Here is a 22,375-nt window from a genome sequence, read left to right on the forward strand (position 1 = left end):
GGATGCCTGGTGAATGAGATAACTGCCTTCAGGTAGTCCAGGGGGACAGCTGTGGAAGCCACTCTGTCTGTTTAACCTGGGCATTGCCACCTCTCACTCCAACAAGCTGGGCATCCTCCGAGGAATGCAAACTCATCCAAGTGTCAGCCTGAGCCAGACCCAGGAAGGAAGCAGAGTCTGCCACCTGCCTTGGGCTGATCTCACGTGGCAGCCTGCAGCAGGCAGACTTGGGGAGTCCCTCCTTAGGGTATCTGTGGCCCCATCTCCCAGGAAAGACTCTAGGCCAAGGCTGGGAGGGAAGCCAGCATCCTGCCCCCAGGACCAGGCGCACTCCCTGGCTCTGGCAACACTCCTGCCTCCTCCGGTCTGGGAAGTGATACTCAAGGTCTGGGATCTGAGAGACCCCAGGACCCCATGAGGAAGACCTTGGCAGCCCCCTCACACAGCCTCTTTCTGTCTGCCCCCTTTAGACTCCAAGCAGAATGGCGATGCCAGTGCGGTGCTGTCAGACGAGGAGGGAGCTGGCCTCACCCAGCCCCTGGCCTCCGCCCCCTCCCCTGAGGAGCGCCGGGCCCTGCGACGCTCTGGCACTCGAGACAGAAACAAGAAGGCAGCTGCTTGCTTCCTGCTCAGCGCTGGGGACTATGCCTGTGCCGATGGTAGTGTCCGGAAAGGTATGGCTCCCCAGGCTGGGCAGGTGGGGAGACCCCACGGAACTGAGTCTCCCTAGTGTCCGCCACAAAGCTTGAGGTCCCCTCCTCCCCTGAGGCCTTGGCCACCCTCTCCTCTGCCTTGGACATGCCCCTGCTTTTAGGATGGTTACCCTGATCTCCCAGTCCCTGGATTGGAAAGGCCTCCAGCATCCCCAGAAAGTACACAGAGCCTGTGCCCCCACAGGCTTCCCCCAGGGAAGACAAGTGCTAGAGGGTGAGGGGACACCAGATCAGAGGCCCTGGCCCCTCTATTTCATCACCTTCTCTTCCTCTGGTTCCTCTTGTGACCTTCAGGCCTGGCTCCACAGGGTCACTGCCAGCCTTTCACGAGGCTTCCTTAAACACGGCTAAGGCTTCCCTGAGTAAGTGGTCCCGGGAGATGCCTGCAACATTCAGGAGGCAGGGGAAGCACGAGGTGCTGGTGTGGGGTCTCCAGAGAGCCTGGCCCAGGCCCCGCCTCCTCCATCCTGCACTGTGGGTTCTGGAGCCCAGGAGAGGCTGACCCCGCTCTGCACTTCCTGGAGGTGACTGTCCTCTTGAGGCAGAGCCAGAAGGTGACCATGGGGTGGGAGTGGGCTGGGAGAGTGGGCCCTTCTGAGGTGTGTTCTGAAGTATCTCGAGGGTTCAAGGGAGCAGCTGATTTCTTCCATCAGGGAAGGCTGGCATTCCCTCAGCAGGCCCCAGGCCTGCGGCAGGAGCGGGGCAGAAGTTGGGTGGTGGAGCTGGGGATTCCTGGCCTGAAAAGGGGGCAGAAATATCAAGGATGGTTGAGTAGTGGCCACCAAAGATGGCCAGTAGTGACTGAGAACCAGGGGTGTCAGGGCCAGATGTTCCCTCTGCCCAGTTCCTGATCACTTTTTTGTCTTTCTTGTCCTGTCCCCGTGATGCCCTGGACCCTGCTCAGTTCCAGGATAAACCCTGACTCCTCCCAAAACAGGGCTCTTTCCTGGGTTCTCAGGCCATTTCTTTCAGCCAAATGTCCCCCTCCCCTACTTCCTGCTATCCCCAAATTCTGGACCAAGACTGGGTTAAGTGAGACAGGGGCAATGGCTGCTGCAGGAATAGCCTGTGATGCCTGTGGCCCCCAAGGGATGTCCCCTGGCTGCTCAGCCCATGCAGCCTCCATGGGCAGCTTCCCAGGCCCTTTCCCTGGCCTGCTCAGTACCACTGTTCCCACTGGATTCCCCAGGATGCCCTGACCCTAACCAGGCCCTGAGAGGTGTGTGTCTAGCTTTGCTGGGCGTATGTCCTGTTGGGTGGCAGGAGCAGGAGCAGCGAACTGGCAGCTAGAAGGAGATGGCCCAGAGGCCCCAGCTCAAGGGCTGCAGATGGATGTACTCAGACTGCTTCCACCCTCTCCTGTGTTCCCTGGTGACCCCCGGCCTCTGCGGGCCTGGTCCTTGGGCTCTGGGTGTGCCTATCCCTCCTGTCCTCCACCCCAAGCATGCAGTGGCCTCCACTGTGTCCTGGTTCGGACCCGGAGCCTTGCTCTGGCCGGAACATGCTAAGTGGACAGCCTAGAATGTGGGGCGGGGGAACCACACCTCCCACGAAGGCCTTGAGCGAACAGCTGTGTGCTGAGCAACACTGCTTTCGTCCTAGTGTTGTGAGGGGCACAGTGGAAGTAGCGGTGTGGAAGAGGCTGTGAGGGTGCAAGTCAGAGGAGGGACCGTGAGGTGCTGGGGAGCAGGTCGCACCTGGGAAAGGGTGGCACGTGTGCATGCATGGGGTGGGGAGCCTGCGTCCTACCACCACATCTCTCTGGGTGTTCATGGGGCCCAGGTGCTCTATTTGCAAGATGCCTCCACACTGCTTCTTGGCAACAAGCATGTAACTCAGCCAGTTAGAGTGACCTTCGAGAGGGAACAGGTGGGTTGCTGGGAAACAGGTCCTGCTAAGCAAGCATGGCAATTAGCATCGCCAAAGTCCCAGTGTGCGCTCGGCAGCTTTCCCCATGCCAGGCCATGCCGCACTCTCTGCACTCAGGCTACACTGGGCCTGGGAGCGAGTGGGCCCAGGCCTCCTCCAGCTGCCAGTGCAGACCCCATCGTTAGCCTGTAGCTGCCCATGTGTGTCAGAGTGTGAACTCCCTGGGAAGAAGGTGGCAGGTGCTCATTAGGGCTTCTTAGGGTTGAGAAAGGAGGATGCTGGAGGCTGTGGGGTCTTTATGTAGCTGGAAGGAAACTTACTGGGGACAATGACAGGACAAGCTGGGTGTGGAGCCCTGGGGTCCATCCTCAGGAGCCCAGGTGACCAGAGACCAGGAAAAGTGAGGTAGCCTTTCCCAGCTGGACCAGACCCTTCCTCCCAGCCCAGGGTGCCTGCCCTGCAGGGCCCCCTGGAACCTGGATCCCGTGTAGCCGCTCAGGCAAGGAGCCGCGCCCTCTGACCCGTGTGCCTTTTCTTCACCAAGGCTGTGAAAAGTCCCGGAGTCTAAACAACATAGCCGGCGCGGCTGGAACCAGTCTGGGGCTGTCTCCACTGGCATCGAGATACAGCTCGCCCTACCCTCCGAGAAAGCTCCTGCTCTCCCGCCCCTTCCACCCCCTCACCAGCCCACCACCCGGATGCTCGGCCCCGTAGCTGCACCCTCAGCTCTCCCCGTTCCGGGGAAATGCACAAAAAGTCACACTCACGCCCTCCAGCCCTCTTTCCTCCTGGGGCCCAGCACTGCCCAGACCTGGGCCCCAAGGGAGCAGCCTGAGCAAGCCGGGCAGGATGCAGGAGAATGCAGGCCTCTGAGCCTCTCCTCCACAGCATCCTACTCCCGCAGATGTTCAGCTCTGGAGCTTGAGAGCAAGGGGGAGATTACTCCAGGGCTTCTACCCACTTGCCCCCATCCTGAGTGGAGGTGTCCGTGCCCCCAGGACCTGTGTCTCTGGGCCCTGCCTCCCCCTCAGGGTCCCAACTTAATCACAGCAAATGCAATTCCATTCCTCGTGGCCTTCAACCAGTAACCAAGCAGCCTGCAACTGAATGTCTCTCTGTCTGTCTGTCTACCCCACACCCAGACCAGCAAGGAATAAGGCTGTCCCATGGGGCATCTCTGCTGGTGTCCAGGGGGCTTGTCTCCTCAGAGGAGCAGTGCCGCCCTGGGAGAAGAGGCCCGATGTTCTCGAGCTCTGACCCGGGGCTCAGGTGGGGGTCCATAGAGTTGGAGCCCCAGGATTGCTGCTTCGGTGCAGGATGCCCTCTCCAGGGCGACACCCAGAGGCAGAGCTTGGCATCCCATCTGTGCCCTGAGCCACAGCATCTCTCGCCACACTGCTGCTTCTGCTTCCACGACAGTTTTTCTTCCCTCTCCCCCCGCTCAAACTGCCAGCCCAGCCTCTGAGTCACCTGCCGCTCCCACCCAGCCTCTGCGCTCTAGGTTGCTGCCAGAACTGGAGACTCATCTAATTTCTATAATTAAGTGTATTCATTTACCTAACGAGCCCGGGAGCACAACATGTTTGTGAGTCACTGAGTGAGCAGGGCACACCCTGGGCAGGGGCAGCTGAGGGAAAGTGTGGGGACAGAAGCCATCCTGCCCCCACCCGCTCCTGTACCGGCACCCGGCCACTCCCAGGTGGGTGGTCCCTCCCCCCGCAGGCACCTAGCGAGGCTCCCCAGGCCCTCGTCAGCCCCGGGGACGAGGAACGATAAGCGCCCCAGCCGGGACATTTCCTGTTTCACCTGATGGGAATTAGACCTGCCAGCGAGCCTTGTGCCTGGCAATTTTTAGAGTCAGATTATGCAACTTTGTAGAGCGAATGACTAAGGTCCGTCCGTATCTGCTCCTTCCAGGGTGAGCATGGATAGGTGTGGCAAGACAGCATTCAGGGACTTGGCAGGAGGCTGGGAAATCTGGGGGCCACCCTTTAAGGTGAACTGGGCAGAAAGGTCAAATCATTTCATGGGATTGGGGGTTGTGAAACACCTATGCCAGGAGCACCCCCATTTCGGTGACTTCCTCAGCCTTGGGCAGACCATGAGAATGTCCCTTCTAGAAAAGTCTGTTCAAGGTGGGTCCTAGGATACCCCAGCCCTGCTGTGGTCTATGGGGCCTGTCTCCTGCTTGCTCTCAGAATGAAGTGTCCCCTTAAGAGTTGAAAAGATATAGGGGCGTCCATGCAACCACCCCTCAGAAGGGGACAGGCCTCTTTAAGTGACAGGGAAGCCCTGAGGAGCAGGATGGAGATGGCCTGGCACCCTCTCCTCACACAGCTGCATCTGAGGTCCCAGCCTCTCCTTCGTGAGGACAGGTTCAGTCCTGCCCCGCAGGGCTCGGTGGCGCCGGGGTCCTGGCTCTGACGGGGGTGGGATGAGCTAGATGTCCTGTTTAGCACAGGCCCCACAGCTCTGTTCTCCTCTGACTTGCCTTTCTGGTTCCGGGAACTGCAGCGGCTATTTCTGTGGCAGCCCTCAAGTTGTCAGGAGCCCAAGTTTCCACGGTACCCGCCGCCTCCTTCCCTCTCTTCCCTCCCACAGGGATGGGCATGCTCACGGCACCCCTATGGTGGGCACAGATGTCTCTGGGCGACATGATGCAGGGGTGCCAGGCTGGGGCCCCTAGCGCCTTAGGAGATGGGCTCCCACACGTCCCTCCTGGCTCTCTGGCTTCTGTAGGGGAGACACAGGACCTAGCTAATGGGAGAGCTGAATAAGCTGTGTGCCCCAGCCACTTCTCAGGGCTCTGGGCAAGGACAGAGTGAGTCCTGGAGTTTACAGAGACCCACTGTACACCAGGCTCTGCCTAGAGGAGTGGCTGTCTGCATGGGCCTCCCTCAGGGGAAGGCTGTCTCACCCACAATCTGAGAGTTTGCTTTACCTTGGATCTGGACTTAGACCTGTACCATGACTTTGGCTTCTAGAAACCTTTCCCCCACAGCTGGGGCCCAGCCCCTCCCTGCAGAGCAGGGAAGTGGCCTGGGTAGGAGTTGTTAATCCTACCTTCCCGTTTGTACCAGGTCTACTGACAACCCTAGAGGCCACTTCTCAGCCCCCTGGGCTTCTGAGGGGAGTGGCTGTGAGCTAGAACCAGAGGGGGAGGTGCCTGTTCAGCCTAGATTTCGGCTGCACTGTGGTCAGAGGGGAGGCTGTGGACCAGCCAGAGGGCCAGGGCTGCCCTTTTGCAGAGCTTACTGGGAGAGGAGGGCCTCCTCTGCCCTGGCCAGAGGGCATCACCCTCCAAAATCCCTGCCCCACAGCAGCCTCCCTGCCTGCTCTACCTGTGCCCCTGCTGGGAAAGTGAGAGAAGGGAATGCCCACACTGACCTCCCAGGCTGAGCATGGGATACTGAGAAGGGCTCACAGAGAGTTTGGCTTTCTCAATAAGATGCTATGTTCTGGCCTTCTCTCCTGAGAGGGGTATATTCATCCTCCCTGACCTTCCCCTTCAGCATTTACCCTCCAACTGCTGGGACTCTGTTCCTACCAGATTGAGGAAGGGGGGCTGGGCACAACGTCGCAGTACTCAGGAGCCTTCTTCACCAGCCCCTGGGGACAGTGAAGGAGCCCCAGGCGGTGATGGCAGATGGAGTGATGTAGGGGGAGCCCATGTTGGGCAGGCAGCAGCTGGGATGATGGCCTGTGGGCTATAGGTCACACCAGGAGCGTCCCCCTTGCCTCCATGCCAGCTGCAGAGCTGTGATCCCTCCCCACACTGCACTGGAGCTTGGGAGACCTGAGCGCTAGTGGTTCCTGGGCACATTACCTGAGCAGGTGTGGAGACGAGCTGTAACATCACCTAGGAGTCACCTTGGCCCAGAGCTGGGTTGGCAGAGGGCTGATGAAGGGGCTCACCCCATTCCCTGACCCGTCCCTACTCTTCCTGGCCTCTTAGCCCTGGGTCCCCACGCCTTCCAGCTCTGCTCCTGGCCTGCTCTTTAGCCCACAGCTTGTGGGTTGGCAGCTCCCTTCCTTCTAACATCTCATTCTTTGTTTCTCCCTTTCTTTTGCTGAACTCCTTGCCCCCCAGAAGGCAATGTTGAGCCGAAAGCGTGCGTCCCAGTGTCTCACACCTGTGCTCTTTAAACACAGAGACCTGCCAAGACGCCCTCTCGTCCAACTATGCCCAGGCTGAAGTCCTCACCCTCTCTTAAAGCGGCACCAGCGTGAGAGAGACAGGCAGAGAGACAGAAAGCCAGAGGCTTAGGGAACTCTGGAACCCAGGCAAGAATCTTTCGCTGGGAAAGACTCAGATATCCGTGATTGCACAGGACTGATGGAAAACTTCCCATGTGACCCTCCGGGCCCGGAGCCATCCGGGTCTGACGTTCTGTTCTGTTGTACATTGAAGAGATATATATGCACATATAGTATCTATATTCATACATACTGTACTCTTGTGTGTAGTGCACGTGCTGTTGGTGGTCTGTCTTCTTTGTTAGGCTATGTCTCCCCAAGCCCTTGCCCCCCCGCCCTGAGACCCCCAGTCCCTTCCCCTTTACTGATTCCTTGTTTCTGCTGAACGTGTGTGTGGAATGTCCCAGGAAAAGTGTACCTGGGAACTGCCAGTCCAGCTGGGTGGTCCCAGGCTAGACTGTCCCTTTTGGGGGCGTTTCTCCAGTGGGCCAGTGGCCTGTGGAAGGCCAGATTGTCCCCCAGGGTCACTGTTCCACTAGCCCCATCCCACCCCAGATTGGGGTTCTACCTCCCACCCACGCCCCGGTTGTGGGGGGGCCTTCCGGGGGCTCCCCTGCAGCTTCTTCCGCTCCTTCCTCCCCCTTAGCTGTGTCCTTGACTGAGGGGGCGTTTCGTCCTTTTTTGTTTTTTGGCTTTTTGTTCTGTCTCCTTCGTCCGTTTGTTTTCAAAGATGCTGCTGGGCAGACGGGCAGGGAAGGGGTCTGTCTGCCCATCTGGCTCAGGGGCCTGAGGAAGGCTCGGGCGAGTGGAGACCAGTTGCAATACTGTACTTCCTGGCCGGTGGCCAGAGGATGCGTGCAATAGCAGAGGCCAGGGGACCCCTTCGACCTTGGCCTCTGCCCCTCCCTCGGCCTCCCTCCCCATCCCCGAGCCCACCCTGTCCGTCCCTGGTGTTGTTCAGTCGTTTTCTAAAGCTGTCCCCTCGTGTGTGTCTGAGGCATGCCCGGGCTGGCCCTGCCACCCTGTCCGCATGCCTTGATTGTCGTGCTGTGCTCGAGCCCCAATAAAGACATCTGGAGCGTCTGCTGCTCCTGCTGTGTGAGTGACTGCCTCTGCCTCTCCTTTCTGGCTCTGTGTCTGTGGGGACCTCCTCGGGCTTCCACCCCAACTCCTGAGAAATACAACACACTCCTGCCATAACCCCACCCCCTCCAGGAATCATCTGTGCAGCCCAACCCCCGCACTTAGAGCTTGACCCTGGTGCTCAGGGAGGGACAGTGATCTGCCCAAGGTCACACAGAGGACTAGCCCGGGACCCCTGACTCCCTGGCAGTGTTCTGGTCTCCACTGCTGCCACCTGACCCCAACTGTGACATGGAAGAAAAGACTGTTGTTTGTTTAAGGAATTCCACTGTATTCCTGCTTGTTTGTGCAGGGGGCCACCCCTCCTCCCTGAAATTGCCCCGGTTCTATGTGGGCCAAGGCCCTGGGGATGCCAGAGTCATTGCGATGACTGGATGGCTGACAAACTGAGGCCGACAAGGGACTGGTAGCACGACTGGGACCACTTAGGGGTGGGGAATGAACGCCTGCTGGGCCCAGATAGGATGGGGTAGTGGTTAAGTGCTGGTCACATGTGGTCCCTCTCACACCCACCTGGGGGAACACGCAGGGCTGGCTTCACAGGCATGCAACTGTGCAGTTGCTCAAAGGACCCCATGCTTGACTTAATGCTCAGCTGTTGCCGTCTTGAAATTACTAATAATTATTGAAGAAGGGTTCCTGCGTTTTCACCTTGCTCTAGCTTTGTGAATTATGTAGCCAGGTCTTGGTGCGTATATGCTCTCTGTACTCTTGTCTTATTTCTCACGCCTTCCTCTTTCTCCAGGCATGGTAGAGTCACAGTGGCCTCAGTTCAGAGTCTTAATCTGCCACTCACTAGCTGGGTAACTTGGAGGAACTCACTGAACCTCAGTTTCCCTGTCTGCAGAATGGGGATAATGATAGCCCCCATTTCAGAGACAGTGAGTGTAAAGACCTCGCCCAGTGCCGTATGTCTACATATGACATACAGTAGGTGCACACTGTGTTAGTTCCCTCTTCACCCTGTTCCTGTAGCTCTCAGGCCTTTCTCCACAGATCTCTGATATCTCTTGTCTGTCACACCAAGAAAGGACAGAGTACAGCAGGGAGCAGGGGTGAGGACGGCAGGGCTGAGGGGAGGGAAGAAGCAAGCGGAAGCCTGTTCCTGGAGCAGAAGAGAAATGGGTCTGGGAGCCTGGGCCAGCGGGGGCAAGGCGGTGGCAGGCAGCCAGTTGTCAATTAAAGATAAAATCTCTCCTCCAGCCGCAGAGGGCAAGGAGGGCTGTGGCCCCCCTGGCCGGGAGAAAGCCATTTGCAGCCAGGCTCGCCTTGGAGAAGCTTGGCCAGGCGATAATGGTTTGGGATGCGCTGCTGGCTCCATAATGAGATTACGCATCAGGGCCCACGTCCAAAATGGGTGTTTTTTTTTGTAGATCATTGTGGAACCATTTCATGGTCAGAGGCTGAGAACTCAGCAAGCGGCCCAAGGGTACCAGATGTCAGGGTGGTCCTGAGGGGACCCAAGGAGATGCAGCTGGGGTCCCCAGTGACACCCTCAGACCCCAGGAAGGGGGGAGGTGCAGTGTGCAGGTGGGCAGAGGGTTCCGTGAGAGAAGCAGGAGACCGCCCCTCCTCCCCACCTTGCAGAAACAGCAGGCAACACTGTCAAGGAAGAAGAGGCTGTGTCCCCGGAGCTGGAGGGGAGCCCAAACCAGGGAGCTGGCTGAAAGAGCGGGACACTGTGCCGGTCGAAACTGACTAGGGGTCAGACAGGCTCAAGTTGGAGTCCTGGTGCCTTCGCTTCCTACTTGTGTGACCTTGAGCAAGTTACTTAACCTGTGTGAACCTTACTTCCTCATCTATCAAGTGGCAGTAATGATAGTATCTACTTTGTGGGGCTGTTGGAAGAATTCAGTGAGGCAGGGCCTGGAAAGTCCTTAGCACAGAGCCTGGCACAAAACGTTGCTTACAAATATCGGGGGGGCGTATTGTGGAGCAACTCACCCCAATAACGACCAGTTTGGTTTGATGGCCTCACCTTTCAAATAGGTGCTATGAATTAGCCTCATTTCAGTGAAGCCCTATCTCCTTGTGAAGGAGTAAGAGTTGGGGTCTTGATACCAAATAGCTGACATTTATTGAGTGCCAGGCAATACATCTAATGCTCCTAAACATGCAGTCCGAGATTGGTGTTATCATCATCCTTGTTTCATAGAGGAGAGAACTGTAGCACAGCAATGTCAAGTCACTCCTCCAAGGTCACACAGCCCGTAAGTGGCAAAGCTGGGATTTGAACCCAAGTAGTCTGGCTCTGTGAACCCAACATTTAGCTGCTACTAAATGGAATGGGGCTTCTAAGTCATAACCCCTAGGGTAGGGACTTGTGCTTTTTAATGTTTCTCATTTCCTTAATCTCAATTGATTCTCATAGCAGAGGTACTGTTTTTTCCTTTTATGGGGAAGATAACCAAGGCTTGAGGAAGTGAGTGATTTGAACGTGCCCTTCCCACACAGACACACACGTAAAAGGGAGAGGGGTGTCTTCTCAGGCTTCATTAACTAATTAGAGTGAGGTAACACCCGACTCAGGGATTGATTGCTTCCTTCCTTCTGCAACCCACTGAGTTTCATTGTCTGATGCTCAGGAGAGGGTGACTGCAATGGGGACTGGTCTGGACACCAAGTTACAGGAGGAGCAGCTCAGCCCGGAGGAGGACACGGTGGAAACGTGATCTCCACCTTCAGATATCTGAAGGGCATTCGAGGGGAAGTGCGGTTAGATGCTCTGATCCCAGACAGCAGACCTGGGACCAATAGGTGGAAATGTTAGGAAGGCAGATTGGGTTCAAATAAAGAAGAAGCTTACTTTTTGTTTTCCTTGGCATTACAAATTTAGCACACGGTATGGAAAACATCGCATATCAAGTCAACAAGGAAGCCTGGTCACCCTCCCTCTATCCCACTCTCCTCCCCAGAGGTGACACTGTTACCCTCTGGTGTTGGGTCCTTCCAGGCCTTTTGAGAAAGAGCCGCTCTCTAACAAAACTGCCGAATAGGAAGGGGCTGCCCTGCAGGTAGGGAAGTTCCCATCCCTGGAAGTTTGGAAAGACACTGGATGATCATGTGCCAGGGGGTTGTGGGAAGAATTTCTGCTCAGTGTGGAAGGTTGAATTAGAAGACCTCTTCCAGTTCTAAGATGTTCTGACCCACATGGGCCCGCATGGCTAGTTAGTGCTGGAGGCAGGTCTAGAACCAGGTCTTCTGCGTTAAAGTCCTTAACTCAAGAGTGGAATTCCCTGTGAGACTCCCTGTCTGCCTCTTCCCAGCCAGTCACGGGTGTGTGTCAGGGCAGAGGCTGGCATTTGCAGTGCGTCTAGTCTGGAGTGACTCGGTGGATACCCTGGCCTGGGGTTGACAATGTGTGCCCAGCGCCTGCTCCTACAGCCTCCCGGGGCCCCGACAGTGTTGTTACAGTGAACACTGGCCTTCATTTCCCAGCTTCAGGCCTCGTACGTGCACACTCTGGGACCCACACAACCGGGGGCGCACAAACTGGCTCAGTCCCCTGGGTCTGTGGTAACCACACCCGTGCCCCGGACAGCAGGGGTTGCTTTAGAGGCTAGCAAGGGCTGCCAGGGACTCCAGGACCCCCTCCTTCTTGGGCAGCCTCAGTTGGGCCCACAGCATCCCGGGCTGAGAAGAGGGAGCCAGGAGGAGGGCTGTGGCCCCAGGTCAGAGTGGTCAGAGGCCTTCTGATGTTGGTGCTGGAAGCCTCTTCTTTCCCCACAGGGCTGTGGGGCCAGCCTCTACCCTCTGCCATGTTTGCCTGCTTCTCAGGCTACTCCATGAGAGTCTCCCAAAACCATGGGCTCTGCTTTATGCTGAGTTGGGGTCTCTGCTTCCTACATCAGCAATACCTGATTTGGGGAGAGGGGGTGGCAAGTGGGGAGTCCCTTCCTTTCTCTGTCTCCATACACTCTTCCCTACCTGACCTCATCTGCTCCCACAGCCTTGAACACCTTCTAGGCACTGGTGACAGCCACATTTATAGTTCCAGCCCAGAAGTCTCCTCTCAACTCCATTCATTCATTCATTATTTATTCAACAAACACATATTGAGCCTCTTCTCTCTTCCAGGCACTGCTCTACATGCTGAGTGTGCAACAGTGACCCAAATAGACAACCTCTTCCCCTTCATGCTCTCCACGCCCACTCGCGCTGCCTGCTGGGCCCCTCTCAGGCACCTCCACCACTTCCCTGCCACTGCGCTTTGATTTCACTCTCTGCCTCCCAGGTCCTCCCCTCCCCTCATGCCACCACTGTCCATCTGAGGCTGAGCCAGAAATGGGACTGTCGTCGTTAATCCCGCCCTCTCCTTCCTTAACTCACTCACTCACCATGCACTAAATCTTTATTAAATGCCTGTGTTATGTCCTGGGGACCAACAGTGAACAGGACCGACAGCGTCCTTGCTATCATGGAGCTTACATTCTAGTGGGGGAGAGGGACCAAAAGACCAGTAGATAAAAAAATAGATACTGATATCTCCCACCCTCGTTCCAACCCATTAACAAGCTCTATCACCCCCAGCTCTGAAGTATTTTTCACATATTCTCCATCTCCCGCTCTCTCCTCTCCAACACCGCAGCTGGCTCCCTCACCTCTCCCCTGGTCTCCCCGGGTCCCATCTGCCCTTCTACCACCCAGTCTCCACCCTGCAGCCAGAGAGAGCTTCTTAAAACAGAAACCAGGTCGTGTTACCCCTGCTTAAAACCCTCAGTGGCTGGATTCCCATTGCATTTTGAATAAAATCCAAACGCCTTCAAAGAAAGGCAGGCCCTCATGGCCGCGAGGCTCATCAGGCCCCTTCCTGCCTCTGCTGATCCTGCCTCTCTCCCTCAGCCCCCAGGAGCCTTCCTCACATGTACAGTCCCTTCCCCGTTCGGTGGTTTGCACGCGCTGTTCCCTCATGTGGACCACTGTACCCCACCCCACCCGACTCCTTCGCTTGGCTGAGGTCTCACCCTTTGGACCTGGCTTAAATGTCACTTCCTTGGTGAGGGTCCCCTCCCCCTCCTCGCCCCGTGTTGTTTTCTATGACTGCAGCCGAATCATTCTCTTGGTGGTACTTACCACTCCTTGTAACTACATATCTGTTTATTTCCTGCCTCCCTGGAAGTACCCGGGGCCTAGCAGAGTGCTGGGGCTCAGTAAATATTTTATGAAAGAATGAATGGGCAGAGATGCCCCTGGCACGAATAGCTGCTGAACTCCGTCCTCTCTTATCCCTCCCAAGCCGTCTCCAGCTGGCTTTTGCACCTCACTTCTGGGGTATTCCTGGGAGGCCTTGGGGAATAGCGTGAAAGCTCTTTTCTTTACGTTATGCATTTCCTGCCTGAGAAACAGTCAGAATAATGAGGAGGGCTGAAACAGAGAGAGAGAGAGGCGAGTCCCCATAGCTCTTCCTTTCTCTACCCGCTGTTTTGGGTACTTGTAAAATTCTCCCTCCCAAACTGCGAGCTACTGAGGGAGCCGATTCATCCTGGCCCAGTGCTCCTTGCACAGCAGGTGCTCAGAGAGATGCTTGAGTGAATGAAGAAAGTGATGAAAAGGGAGCAGGAAGAGGGAAGGAAGAAGAGGGAGGGATGAAGGGGGTGTTGAAGAGGTGAAAGAGAAGGCTGGAGGGAAATAAGGCTGGGGCTTGGGAAAGAGGGAAGGAAAACCGTGAGCTGGGAATTGCCCGGCCCAGCATGGCCCTCCAGCCAGTACCCCCTCACCCGCCGTGCACTCTTTCCTGAACTCGGAGCCTCCTGATCCTGCTCAGGCCTCCAGGCAAGAGAGCGGGGCTCCTCCTGTGGCATCAGAGCCCTCAGCTCCCAGACCCTGGGGCCGCTGGGCGTGACTGCCCCTGAGGGGACCTCTGTGGGGACCAGAGCCTGGATTCCTTAACCCGTGGAGCAACTCCATTCCTAATGTCCCTAGAGACCGCCCCCTCAGCAACTCCCCAGGTCCAAGGACAGTAACTTCAAGTTCAGTGTCAGTGACCAAATGTTCAGAGCAAACAAAGGAAAACAAACCTAGACTTTCCTCCATGCCCTCAGCCTCAACCCCAGAAGGGCTCGGGGAGGAGGTGACCCGCCTCTGCCTCGTCGTCCAGGCCGGGCCAGCTGCCCCTCGAGAAGATCAGGGGCAAGCCCAGGAGGCCGGGGAAGCCCAGAGGAGCTGTTTCCGGACTAGCTGTTGCCTTGGTGGCCCTCCCTGGGGTGGCGGCTCCTAAGTTGCTATGGAGAGCAGAGTTATGCCACCACCACCACCACCACCATGGAGAAGCTGCCCCGGAATCCTTAACCCTTCCTGGGCTGCTGGCTGGTCAGCCTAGTGGCCAGTCTGTGCCATCCTCTCAGTGCACCAGGGGAGAGTGGGGCACAGAAGCAAGGAACAGGAGTCAGAACCAACCCCCTTCCCAACACCCCAGCTGCGTCCAGCCTCGAGTCTCAGGACTACCTCCTCCCCTGAGGGGACAACACTGTTTGTACTCCTGGCAGATCAATTAGCGACCACATTTCTCTCAGGACCGCACTAGAGGTGGCACCCAGCTCCCAGGGAGCCTAGGAATGGTGGGTGGGATGTGGGTGGGATGGTGAGAGTAGGGGGTGGGTAAGAAGGCTCCAGTGGTGTTGGAGCCTCAGTGTGGTGGACTGTGGCAAGCTGGATTTCCCTGGAAAAACTGGAAAATTGGTCTCTGGTACTCTCCATCTCTCTTCCTGGATTCTTCTCTACCCTTGCCAGGAGCTCTCACTAACTGCCACCCCCTTACTGCCTCCCAAACACGTGCATTTCCAGGATCCTTCATTTTTCTTCACTCTCGTTTCATGTTCTAATCTATGCATAGGAAAGTATCTTGTGTCAGTCATCCACAGTCTAGTATAAATTAGGGTCCATGTATATTTTATTTCCCAGGACATAGGATTAGTAGACCTCCTCTCAACGTATGGAGTGAGAGCCTTGTTCTCTGTTATAGGAAATCCTAGCACCAAAGAGGTCCAAGCAGGGTAGATAATGTTTTTAATCAGAGGACAAAGAAAGCAAGAGCTTCCTGTGTAAGTCAAATTAGAGACCAGGGTTCTACAAGGAATTCTGGCTTGGCTCTGATTAAGAAAAAAGAAAATGGAGCACAAAAAGGAAATCAGAAGTGATATGCAATAGGAGTTGCCTATGTCTAGAAGATTCTTTGTCTACTTTTTGTCCCCCTTCCTCATTCCAATATTGAGTCCTCTGTCTGGCAAACTCTTTTTTTTTTTTTTTTTTTATAATTTTATTTTATTTTTATTTATTTTTCCCCCAAAGCCCCAGTAGATAGTTGTATGTCATAGCTGCACGTCCTTCTAGTTGCTGCATGTGGGACGCGGCCTCAGCATGGCCAGAGAAGCAGTGCATCGGTGCATGCCCGGGATCCGAACCCGGGCCGCCAGCAGCGGAGCACGCGCACTTAACCGCTAAGCCATGGGGCCGGCCCGAGGCAAACTCTTATTCATCCCTCAAGGCCCACTCAACTATCACCTCCTCGGAGAATCCTTCCTGGACTCTTCCTTTATGCTCTCACAGCACCTTGTATACCCCTCCATTATAGTATTGATCACAGTAATAGCTTGTTGCTTGTTTACTCATTTATGGATGCTTCACTTATTAATGCTTTTATCTCCAGCCCCTGCTCAATGCTCAGGAGCTCAACGATGAATGAATGAAGGAAGGAATGAATGGGTAGACAGTGAATGAGCTAGCTGCTCACTGCTGATTCTGTTGTTCACACCTGTCATTCTAGCCCACGTCTCGTCTCAGAATTTGTCTAGAACAATTCCCTGGGATGCTGAGCCTCTCCCTCTACCACCCCACCACTGTGTGCCAGCCGAGTCTCTCCCTCACCACCACCATCAGTGCTCCCACCACAGCCCCCCACTCCCCTCAGCTTCCCAGGCTCTGGGCAGCTGGGCCTTTCTTTCGTGGTGTTAATGGCTTCAGGTTGTCATTGGAGTCTACTTGGAACAACCAGGGGCTCATGTCTCCATCTTCCGCCTTCTCAGTCTTCATTACAATGTTCTTTGTGTTCTTTTAGGAGCCTCACGCCCTCTCCAACTCTCTGAGTACTGGTGTGGTTGCTCAGATTTGCACTCTTGGGCAAGATTCCTGCTGCATAAATGGGCGAGAGAGAGAGAGGCTGAAAGGATTGTTCCCACAAGGTCCTGACCAGTCCCATGACATTGCTGGGCTTCAGGGGCCACATCTGTGAAATGGGAATTAAACCTCCCCTGCCCTCATCCAAGGGTGGTATGAAGATTAAATGAGAAAGTGGGTGGACGGGTCCTCTGGATCCCCTCAAGCACTACCTGAGGTGAAATTTTACCATTCTTCTGACCTTCTATCAAGGGTGGGGGGTTCCTCAAGATCGGAGAGCTGGTGCCTCTGAGTGCTTAACTTAGTGCTTAATCCTCAGAACAAACCCGGCAGGTAAGAACTCTTTTAGTCACTCCCATTTTACAGGCGAGGAAACCCAGGCACAGAGATGAACTTGACAGAGAGCTCACAGAGAGTAGATTTCACAGCCTGCTTTTGACCTGACCCCATTCAGCCTGGCTCTGGCCCCCAGGCTCCTGACCGCTGGCTCCATGGCCACACAAGGCCCACAGGTAGGAGCTGGCCCCTTGGCACCAGCACCACCACTGCTGTTGATTCACTGCCCATGCCCAGGATGCTAATTCCAGCTGCCACTGGCTTTGCTGCTCCTGAGCTGTGTAACCTTGGGCAAATGACTTAACCTCTCTGAGCATGGTCCCCATATGTGAAATGGGGATACTCATACATCTCCTGCAGATTTGCCAGGAGGAGTAAACGGAGGTAGAATACATGATACAGTGAGCCAGACTCAGACACGTGATGGTGCTCAGTGCGTGTCCTTCCCCATGTGTACTTCGAGAAACAGTCAGGGGAGTGGGGGTTGGCAGGCCTGACTTCCATAACAGAAAGTACCAGAAACCCTTTTCCAGAAATCCCCTGCTGGGGCCATTCACTGTGGGATGACGGGACAAAGGCAGTGACCAGCTTGACGCAGGGCCTTGGGACAGGAGTGCTCACGAGGTGACTCACTGGCATGGCCATTTCCCTCTTGGTGACCCAGAAGCAGTGATACCTGTGTACTTGCTTCCCGTGAGAGCAGAGAAGCCCATGAAGCCCCCTGCTCCCAAGGCTACCACCTGCCTGGGGGCACCTCTACCCCACCTGCCATTCCTCCTCTCTCCCCCAAGGCCCAGGGGTCAGGAGTGCCCCAAGTCTTTTCCACACACACCTGTGAGCCACTGGGAATGGGAGCCAGGGAGGCAGTGAGATAAGAGAGAGCAGTAGAGGAGAGGCAGAGAGCAGGACCCTCAGAAGCAGAGGAGGAGGAGGAAGAGGAGGAGGAGGGAGAGTGGAAGATGGAGGGGGAGGGGAAGCCAGGCAGGAGGTGTGAGAGAAAATGCGAGAGCAAGAGGCCGGGGAGGGGAGGAGGGGGAAGAAGAGGGACCAGTCCCGCCGTGGGACCTAAGATGAACTGAGCAGGCTGGAAATAGAACAGCTGGGCAAACCCAAAACCCTCTGTTTGGGTGTCTGCTGAGGGAGCACGTGAATGAGCAGAGCTAGGGGAGCAATTCAAGGAAGAAATAGATCATTTCACCTCAGGGGTAGGTCAGAACAGGAGGCATTCATTCCAGCCCACCCAGATTAGTCGGGGTTCTTTTTCTGAAGATGTTTTCTTTACATAATCATTATTTTTAACAGGCTAGTTTGGTGGCTGGGTTAGCCTGATGCCACCCCATCCTTGGCAGGTGGACGGTTTGGGTTACTTTGAGACCAAGACCACTCTGGCTTTTTATTCTAACTGTGGACACTTCTGGCTTCAGGGGAGGGGATCTTAATCCGCTTTCCAAATGGAGACTTAGGAATCTGAGCTGTGTAATGGAATACCACTTCTCTTATGAGAACAAAGCCCAGTTCTGGGACCCAGTTCTGGGTCAGGACTGGCCTGGGGGGCCCTGCCTCTCTCAGCCCATCAGAGCGCCACCATGCCTTTTGCTGACCTCACTTGAGGCCAGCAAACTTCACGCTGGGACGTGCCCAGGCTGCTGAGGCTCTGCCGTGGCTGGCTCCTTCCCTGACCGCCAGCAGTGGTACCTCCTCTTTACTCCTTCATCCCCTCCGCCCCCAGCACTCTGTTTCTCTCTTCCACCACTCTTCCAAACCCTTTCTCTCCCTTTCCCTACCTAGGCCCCCATGGAGACTCCTGGGTTGCAAATAGAATTTTCTGACTCTCGGGGCCCATGAACCCCCTGAAACTGCAACCAAAGTTGTACATATGTACATACAGGTGACTGTACAGTTTCTAGAGACAGGATTCAGAGCTGTCATTGGATTCTCAGAGGACTTTGTGCCCCACCCCCCCAACATGGAGAACTGTTAGTCTAGAAGTTAGAGGTCGGCCAGCACTGGCTGTGAAGACAACTGGAGCCAGTGGCGTCTGGCAGCTGCTTTTTAGCCTGGCCCAAGTCCTCCTTGCCTTGGGGCTTTTGCTCCATCACAGATTTCTCTAGAATTCAGATCGGCTCTACTTGGGACTGAGCGTGGACAGGAATTAGGGGACCAGAGCTCTAGCCTTGCGTCCACCACTGGCTGTGCAATCTTTGGCAACTTGCTTGATGTGGCTGAGCTGCAGTTCCCCATCTGTAAAACTGGGGATAATACTGCCCGCCTTAGCGGGTTCTCACAGGGCTCTAATGAGACCCTGCGTCCCTGCTACTTAGCTTAGTACCTGATGTTTCATAAACTTCATCTCCGTCCTTCCTCTCTCCCTCCTTCCCTGGATGAACTCAAAGGCTCTTTCCAAATTTGTTAGACTCCACTAGAGGACCTGTGAGGAGACCTAAACTGCGGGGAGAAAGAAGCCAGGCCATTCCACAGCCTCTCCAGGAGGTGCCGGGGCTGGAGGGGTGGGTCTGCAGGATGGAGGGGGGAGATCTGAGTAAGCAGAAGGTCTCAGCTGTGGCAGACAGGCAACCAAACCCATAGCTATTTGAAACACAGCTGGATATCAGACTGGATTTTGGCCTTAACCAAACATTTGACATTTTGTAGAGCTCATTTCTAAACAGGCTGGGGGCTGGCAGGCTTGGTCCATTCCTGAGCCCTGGGCTTCAGTTTTCATCAGAAGGCATTCACAGGAAGCCCCAGCTGGTGATCACTTCATGGCGAAAAGCAAAGGGAAGTCTTATCTCCAAGGAGATTAGATCCGAGTTTTCCTGTTTCGACTGGGTGGTTAGTCCTGCACGTGATGATTATATAATCCCAAGTGGAAACAAGGCCCTAGAGTCGACTGCCTTCTCAGACTGGCCACTTAGAAACACATCAGCCATAAGGAAGCAGATTTAAGACGGCTCTGAGCCCCACCCCATTGCACATAGGTACCCACACCAGCAAGAGAGATGCTTGATTGATTGCAGTTGTTGTGAGTCCCCTCGAGTTTATTCCGACTCCTAGTGACCTCGTGTACAGCAGAGTGGAACCCTGCCCGGTCTTTACCGGTGGCAAAGCTGTCAGCATCTCACCAACACGCAGCTACCACAGTATGACCACCGACAGTTGGGTGATGTGGTTCCTGATTAGAAAAGGAACCCCGGCCACAGTACTGAGAGCACCGAATCTTAACCACTAGACCCCCAGGGCCGGCTTGATTGCAGAACCATCTTGAATCTCTCCTTCCCCACACGGCCTCTCACTTTCCTGTGGGCCACAGGTTCTCGCCTGAAGTGGCTTGTTCTGTACACTTCAGGTAGAACTAGGAGGAAAGCAAGTCAGGCTCCTCTTCTCTAACATTGATGAGGTGGGGGACCAAGGAGGATGTTTCAGAAAATTCAAAAGCTCTTCTTGGTTCTTTGTCCTGTCTGTGCCGGTTCCAGCTTGCCCTGCCCTTGTTTGACCTGCCTGTTGCAGGAGTGAGAGACCAGCATCTCAGAGAATGCCCGGAGAGTGCTCTGAGCCTCTCAGATGTAAAGGGCAAGGGAAATCAAAGCCGGCTCTTATCTCCATCCAGATGATGAGGACCAGAACAGTCCACGCCCGTGCCCTTTATTGCCTCACTTGGCTAGCAGCTGAGTTAATGCCAGGCTGAGATTTCTCTTCCCCTGTTCTAACTTGGCCCCCAAGGCTGCCAGGGTATCAGCTGCTAAGTCTCCAGTCTGTTAAGAGTCACCTGCAGGCTTCCTCAAACTCCAGAAGGAGTCGTCACACTGTCCTGACCTCAGAAGCCACCTTTACCAGTGCTTTCTTCACTCTGGATTTGGGCATCGCATCTGTAACCAGAAGCCTAGAAAATATTTTTAGCTACCAACCCTGACACAGACTTCATCCCCATTCACAACTGGGGCCGGGGGGTGCGAGGGTAGGGAATTGGAAGATTCCACCACCACAGGGCTAAGAGCTCCTTGAAGGATCTTCCTAAAGACAAGTCTGGTCACGTCCCTCCTTTTCTAGAAGCCCTTCCACGGCTCCTGTTGGATGAAGGTGAGATGCATCTCTGCAGCTTCCCAAGACCCTGGACCATGGTCCCAGCCCCTCCCTCTCCATACACCCAAGCAGGAGTGTTCTGTGAACTTGTGCGCTTTCCAGCTTTGGGTTATACTCTTCTCTTCGCTTGGAGTGACCCCTGCTTCCTCCACCTTGTGAAACCTGCTCTTCCTTTGTGAAGTCTTCTAGTCCACCCCGTCCCACCAGCAGAATTTTGTGCCCTCCCAGCCCTTGATTCACCTTTATGAGAGCATTCGCTGCACTAGATGTTTACTTGGCTGCTCTGGACAAGCCTTTTTAAGGGCCATAGCCTTGGACTCACCTTTTCTGTACTCCTGCCAACTAGGTCACAGGGACCTACATAGATAAGTTAGGAAAAATTATCCGAAATTTAGATAAGGCCAAGAGGATGGCTGTATGTTCCCTCAATGTCATGCCAAAGCTTTGATTAACAGACCTACGCAAAGATTATTTAATTCTGTAGAACGGTGCTATCAACATATGGCTACTGAACACTTGGAATGTGGGTAACGCTACATGTCAAATGACAATATTTTGGATATGTTGGGTTAAATAAAATATTAAAATTAATGTCACCTATTTGTTTTTAATTTTTATTGTGGCTGCTGGAGAAATTTAAATTATGCACATGGCTCGCCTTATGTATCTATTGGACAGTGCTGCTCTAGAAGACGGTTTTATTGTTGACTTTGTCATTGCTATTATTAACGAAGGGCTTGGAGTGTGAAGTTATATGTTGACTTGTAGATTTTTGACTGGTAGAGATTCAAATGGTTTCCATCTAGTAGGAGAGATCACCTAGTTTTATTCCCCTGTAGGACATTTACCAGATTTGTCTCTAACTTAAAAAAAATTATTTTGGTATGACTTTCCTTTAAATTCAGTTCCTTAAATGCTCTTTGAACGAGCTTTATCATCTTATTGGTTCCCTTGTTAATTAATCAGTTCAGTAAAATCTTTGACACATGTTCTTCTGTATCTGTATGAGACTCTTGCTTTTGACTGTTTGGAAATTATATGACAGATCTCTATCTCCTGTCCAGCTTAAGGGAAGAGACTGAATTATTAACGTGCCTGGTATTAAGGGCTCAATAAATGTTTATTGAGTGAATAAAAAGCACTTGCTTGGACTGGGAGCTTATGTTTAAACTGTCAACCACACGTTGCAGTGGGATCCCTATCAGCCGTATGCCTGGAGGCTGGGGGATATAGGAAAGATGAGACCCTCTTTTCAGGATCCAAAACTATTTGAGTGGTCTGCATGAGGATTCCCTAATTCTTGGAGCCCATGATACCAAGGGGATGCTGGCCAAAGCAAGGCCCTTCAGTCAGCTCAAGGGGAGGTCCTCCCAGCCTCCCCAACCAGGGTGCTGCAGGAAGCAGGGCCCCCAGACAGGTTTCCGTTCCCTTGCTGCCTCATGCTCTGGGGTCTTGCCAACCCCGGCACTGTGAGGATCCCACCAGACACCCCTGACTGCCCCTCAAGGGCTGGACACAGAGGCACTTAAGTGTTGGAGGTCAGTAGCTGTGCTGGCCTTGAGACCCAGGGCTTCTGGGGGCCCTGGAAAAATCTCTGGGTCCTGAGTCCAGGCAGACAATTGCACAACTATGTCTCTTCCCCTTGACCCTCCTCGTCATCTGCACAGTGGGGGATGGCCAGCTGGCAGGTAAGGGTGGAAGTTGATTGTGAATTCCTTGAGGGCAGTAGCTTGTCATTTGTATGCCTGGCACCTGCTAAGCACTTTGCCCAGTGCACAGTGGACACCTAGTGAATGCTAATCTTCTCCCCCTCCACTGCCCAACTCCAGCCTGTAGCTGCTTCCTTCCAATGAGCCCAATAGACAGACTCCTCGGCCTCGACAGAACATCGATTAATCGATCTCCCCTTGGGAGTCTGGGCAGGA

General features: G+C 54.6%; 1 protein-coding gene across 4 annotated transcripts in view; it reads left to right on the forward strand.

Moving 5' to 3' along the window:
- The window catches only part of KCNC4 (potassium voltage-gated channel subfamily C member 4), a 36,673-nt gene extending 15,088 nt beyond the window's left edge, over positions 1–21,585 (forward strand). Inside the window, exons 3-4 of one of the 4 annotated variants that reach the window (XM_058538745.1) lie at positions 471–674; positions 20,418–21,585. In XM_058538745.1, the coding sequence (XP_058394728.1) occupies positions 471–674; positions 20,418–20,629 (416 nt within the window). In that variant the 3' untranslated portion in view covers positions 20,630–21,585. Of the gene's footprint in view, positions 1–470; positions 675–3,126; positions 3,879–6,734; positions 8,983–19,843; positions 19,919–20,417 lie in introns of those variants that run through there. The other 3 variants (XM_058538748.1, XM_058538747.1, XM_058538746.1) reach the window with 3 other exon arrangements.
- Positions 21,586–22,375: the final 790 nt, after the last annotated feature.

This window comes from Diceros bicornis, chromosome 4, assembly GCF_020826845.1.
Source record: "Diceros bicornis minor isolate mBicDic1 chromosome 4, mDicBic1.mat.cur, whole genome shotgun sequence".
In the NCBI taxonomy this organism is placed as follows: Eukaryota; Metazoa; Chordata; class Mammalia; order Perissodactyla; family Rhinocerotidae; genus Diceros; species Diceros bicornis.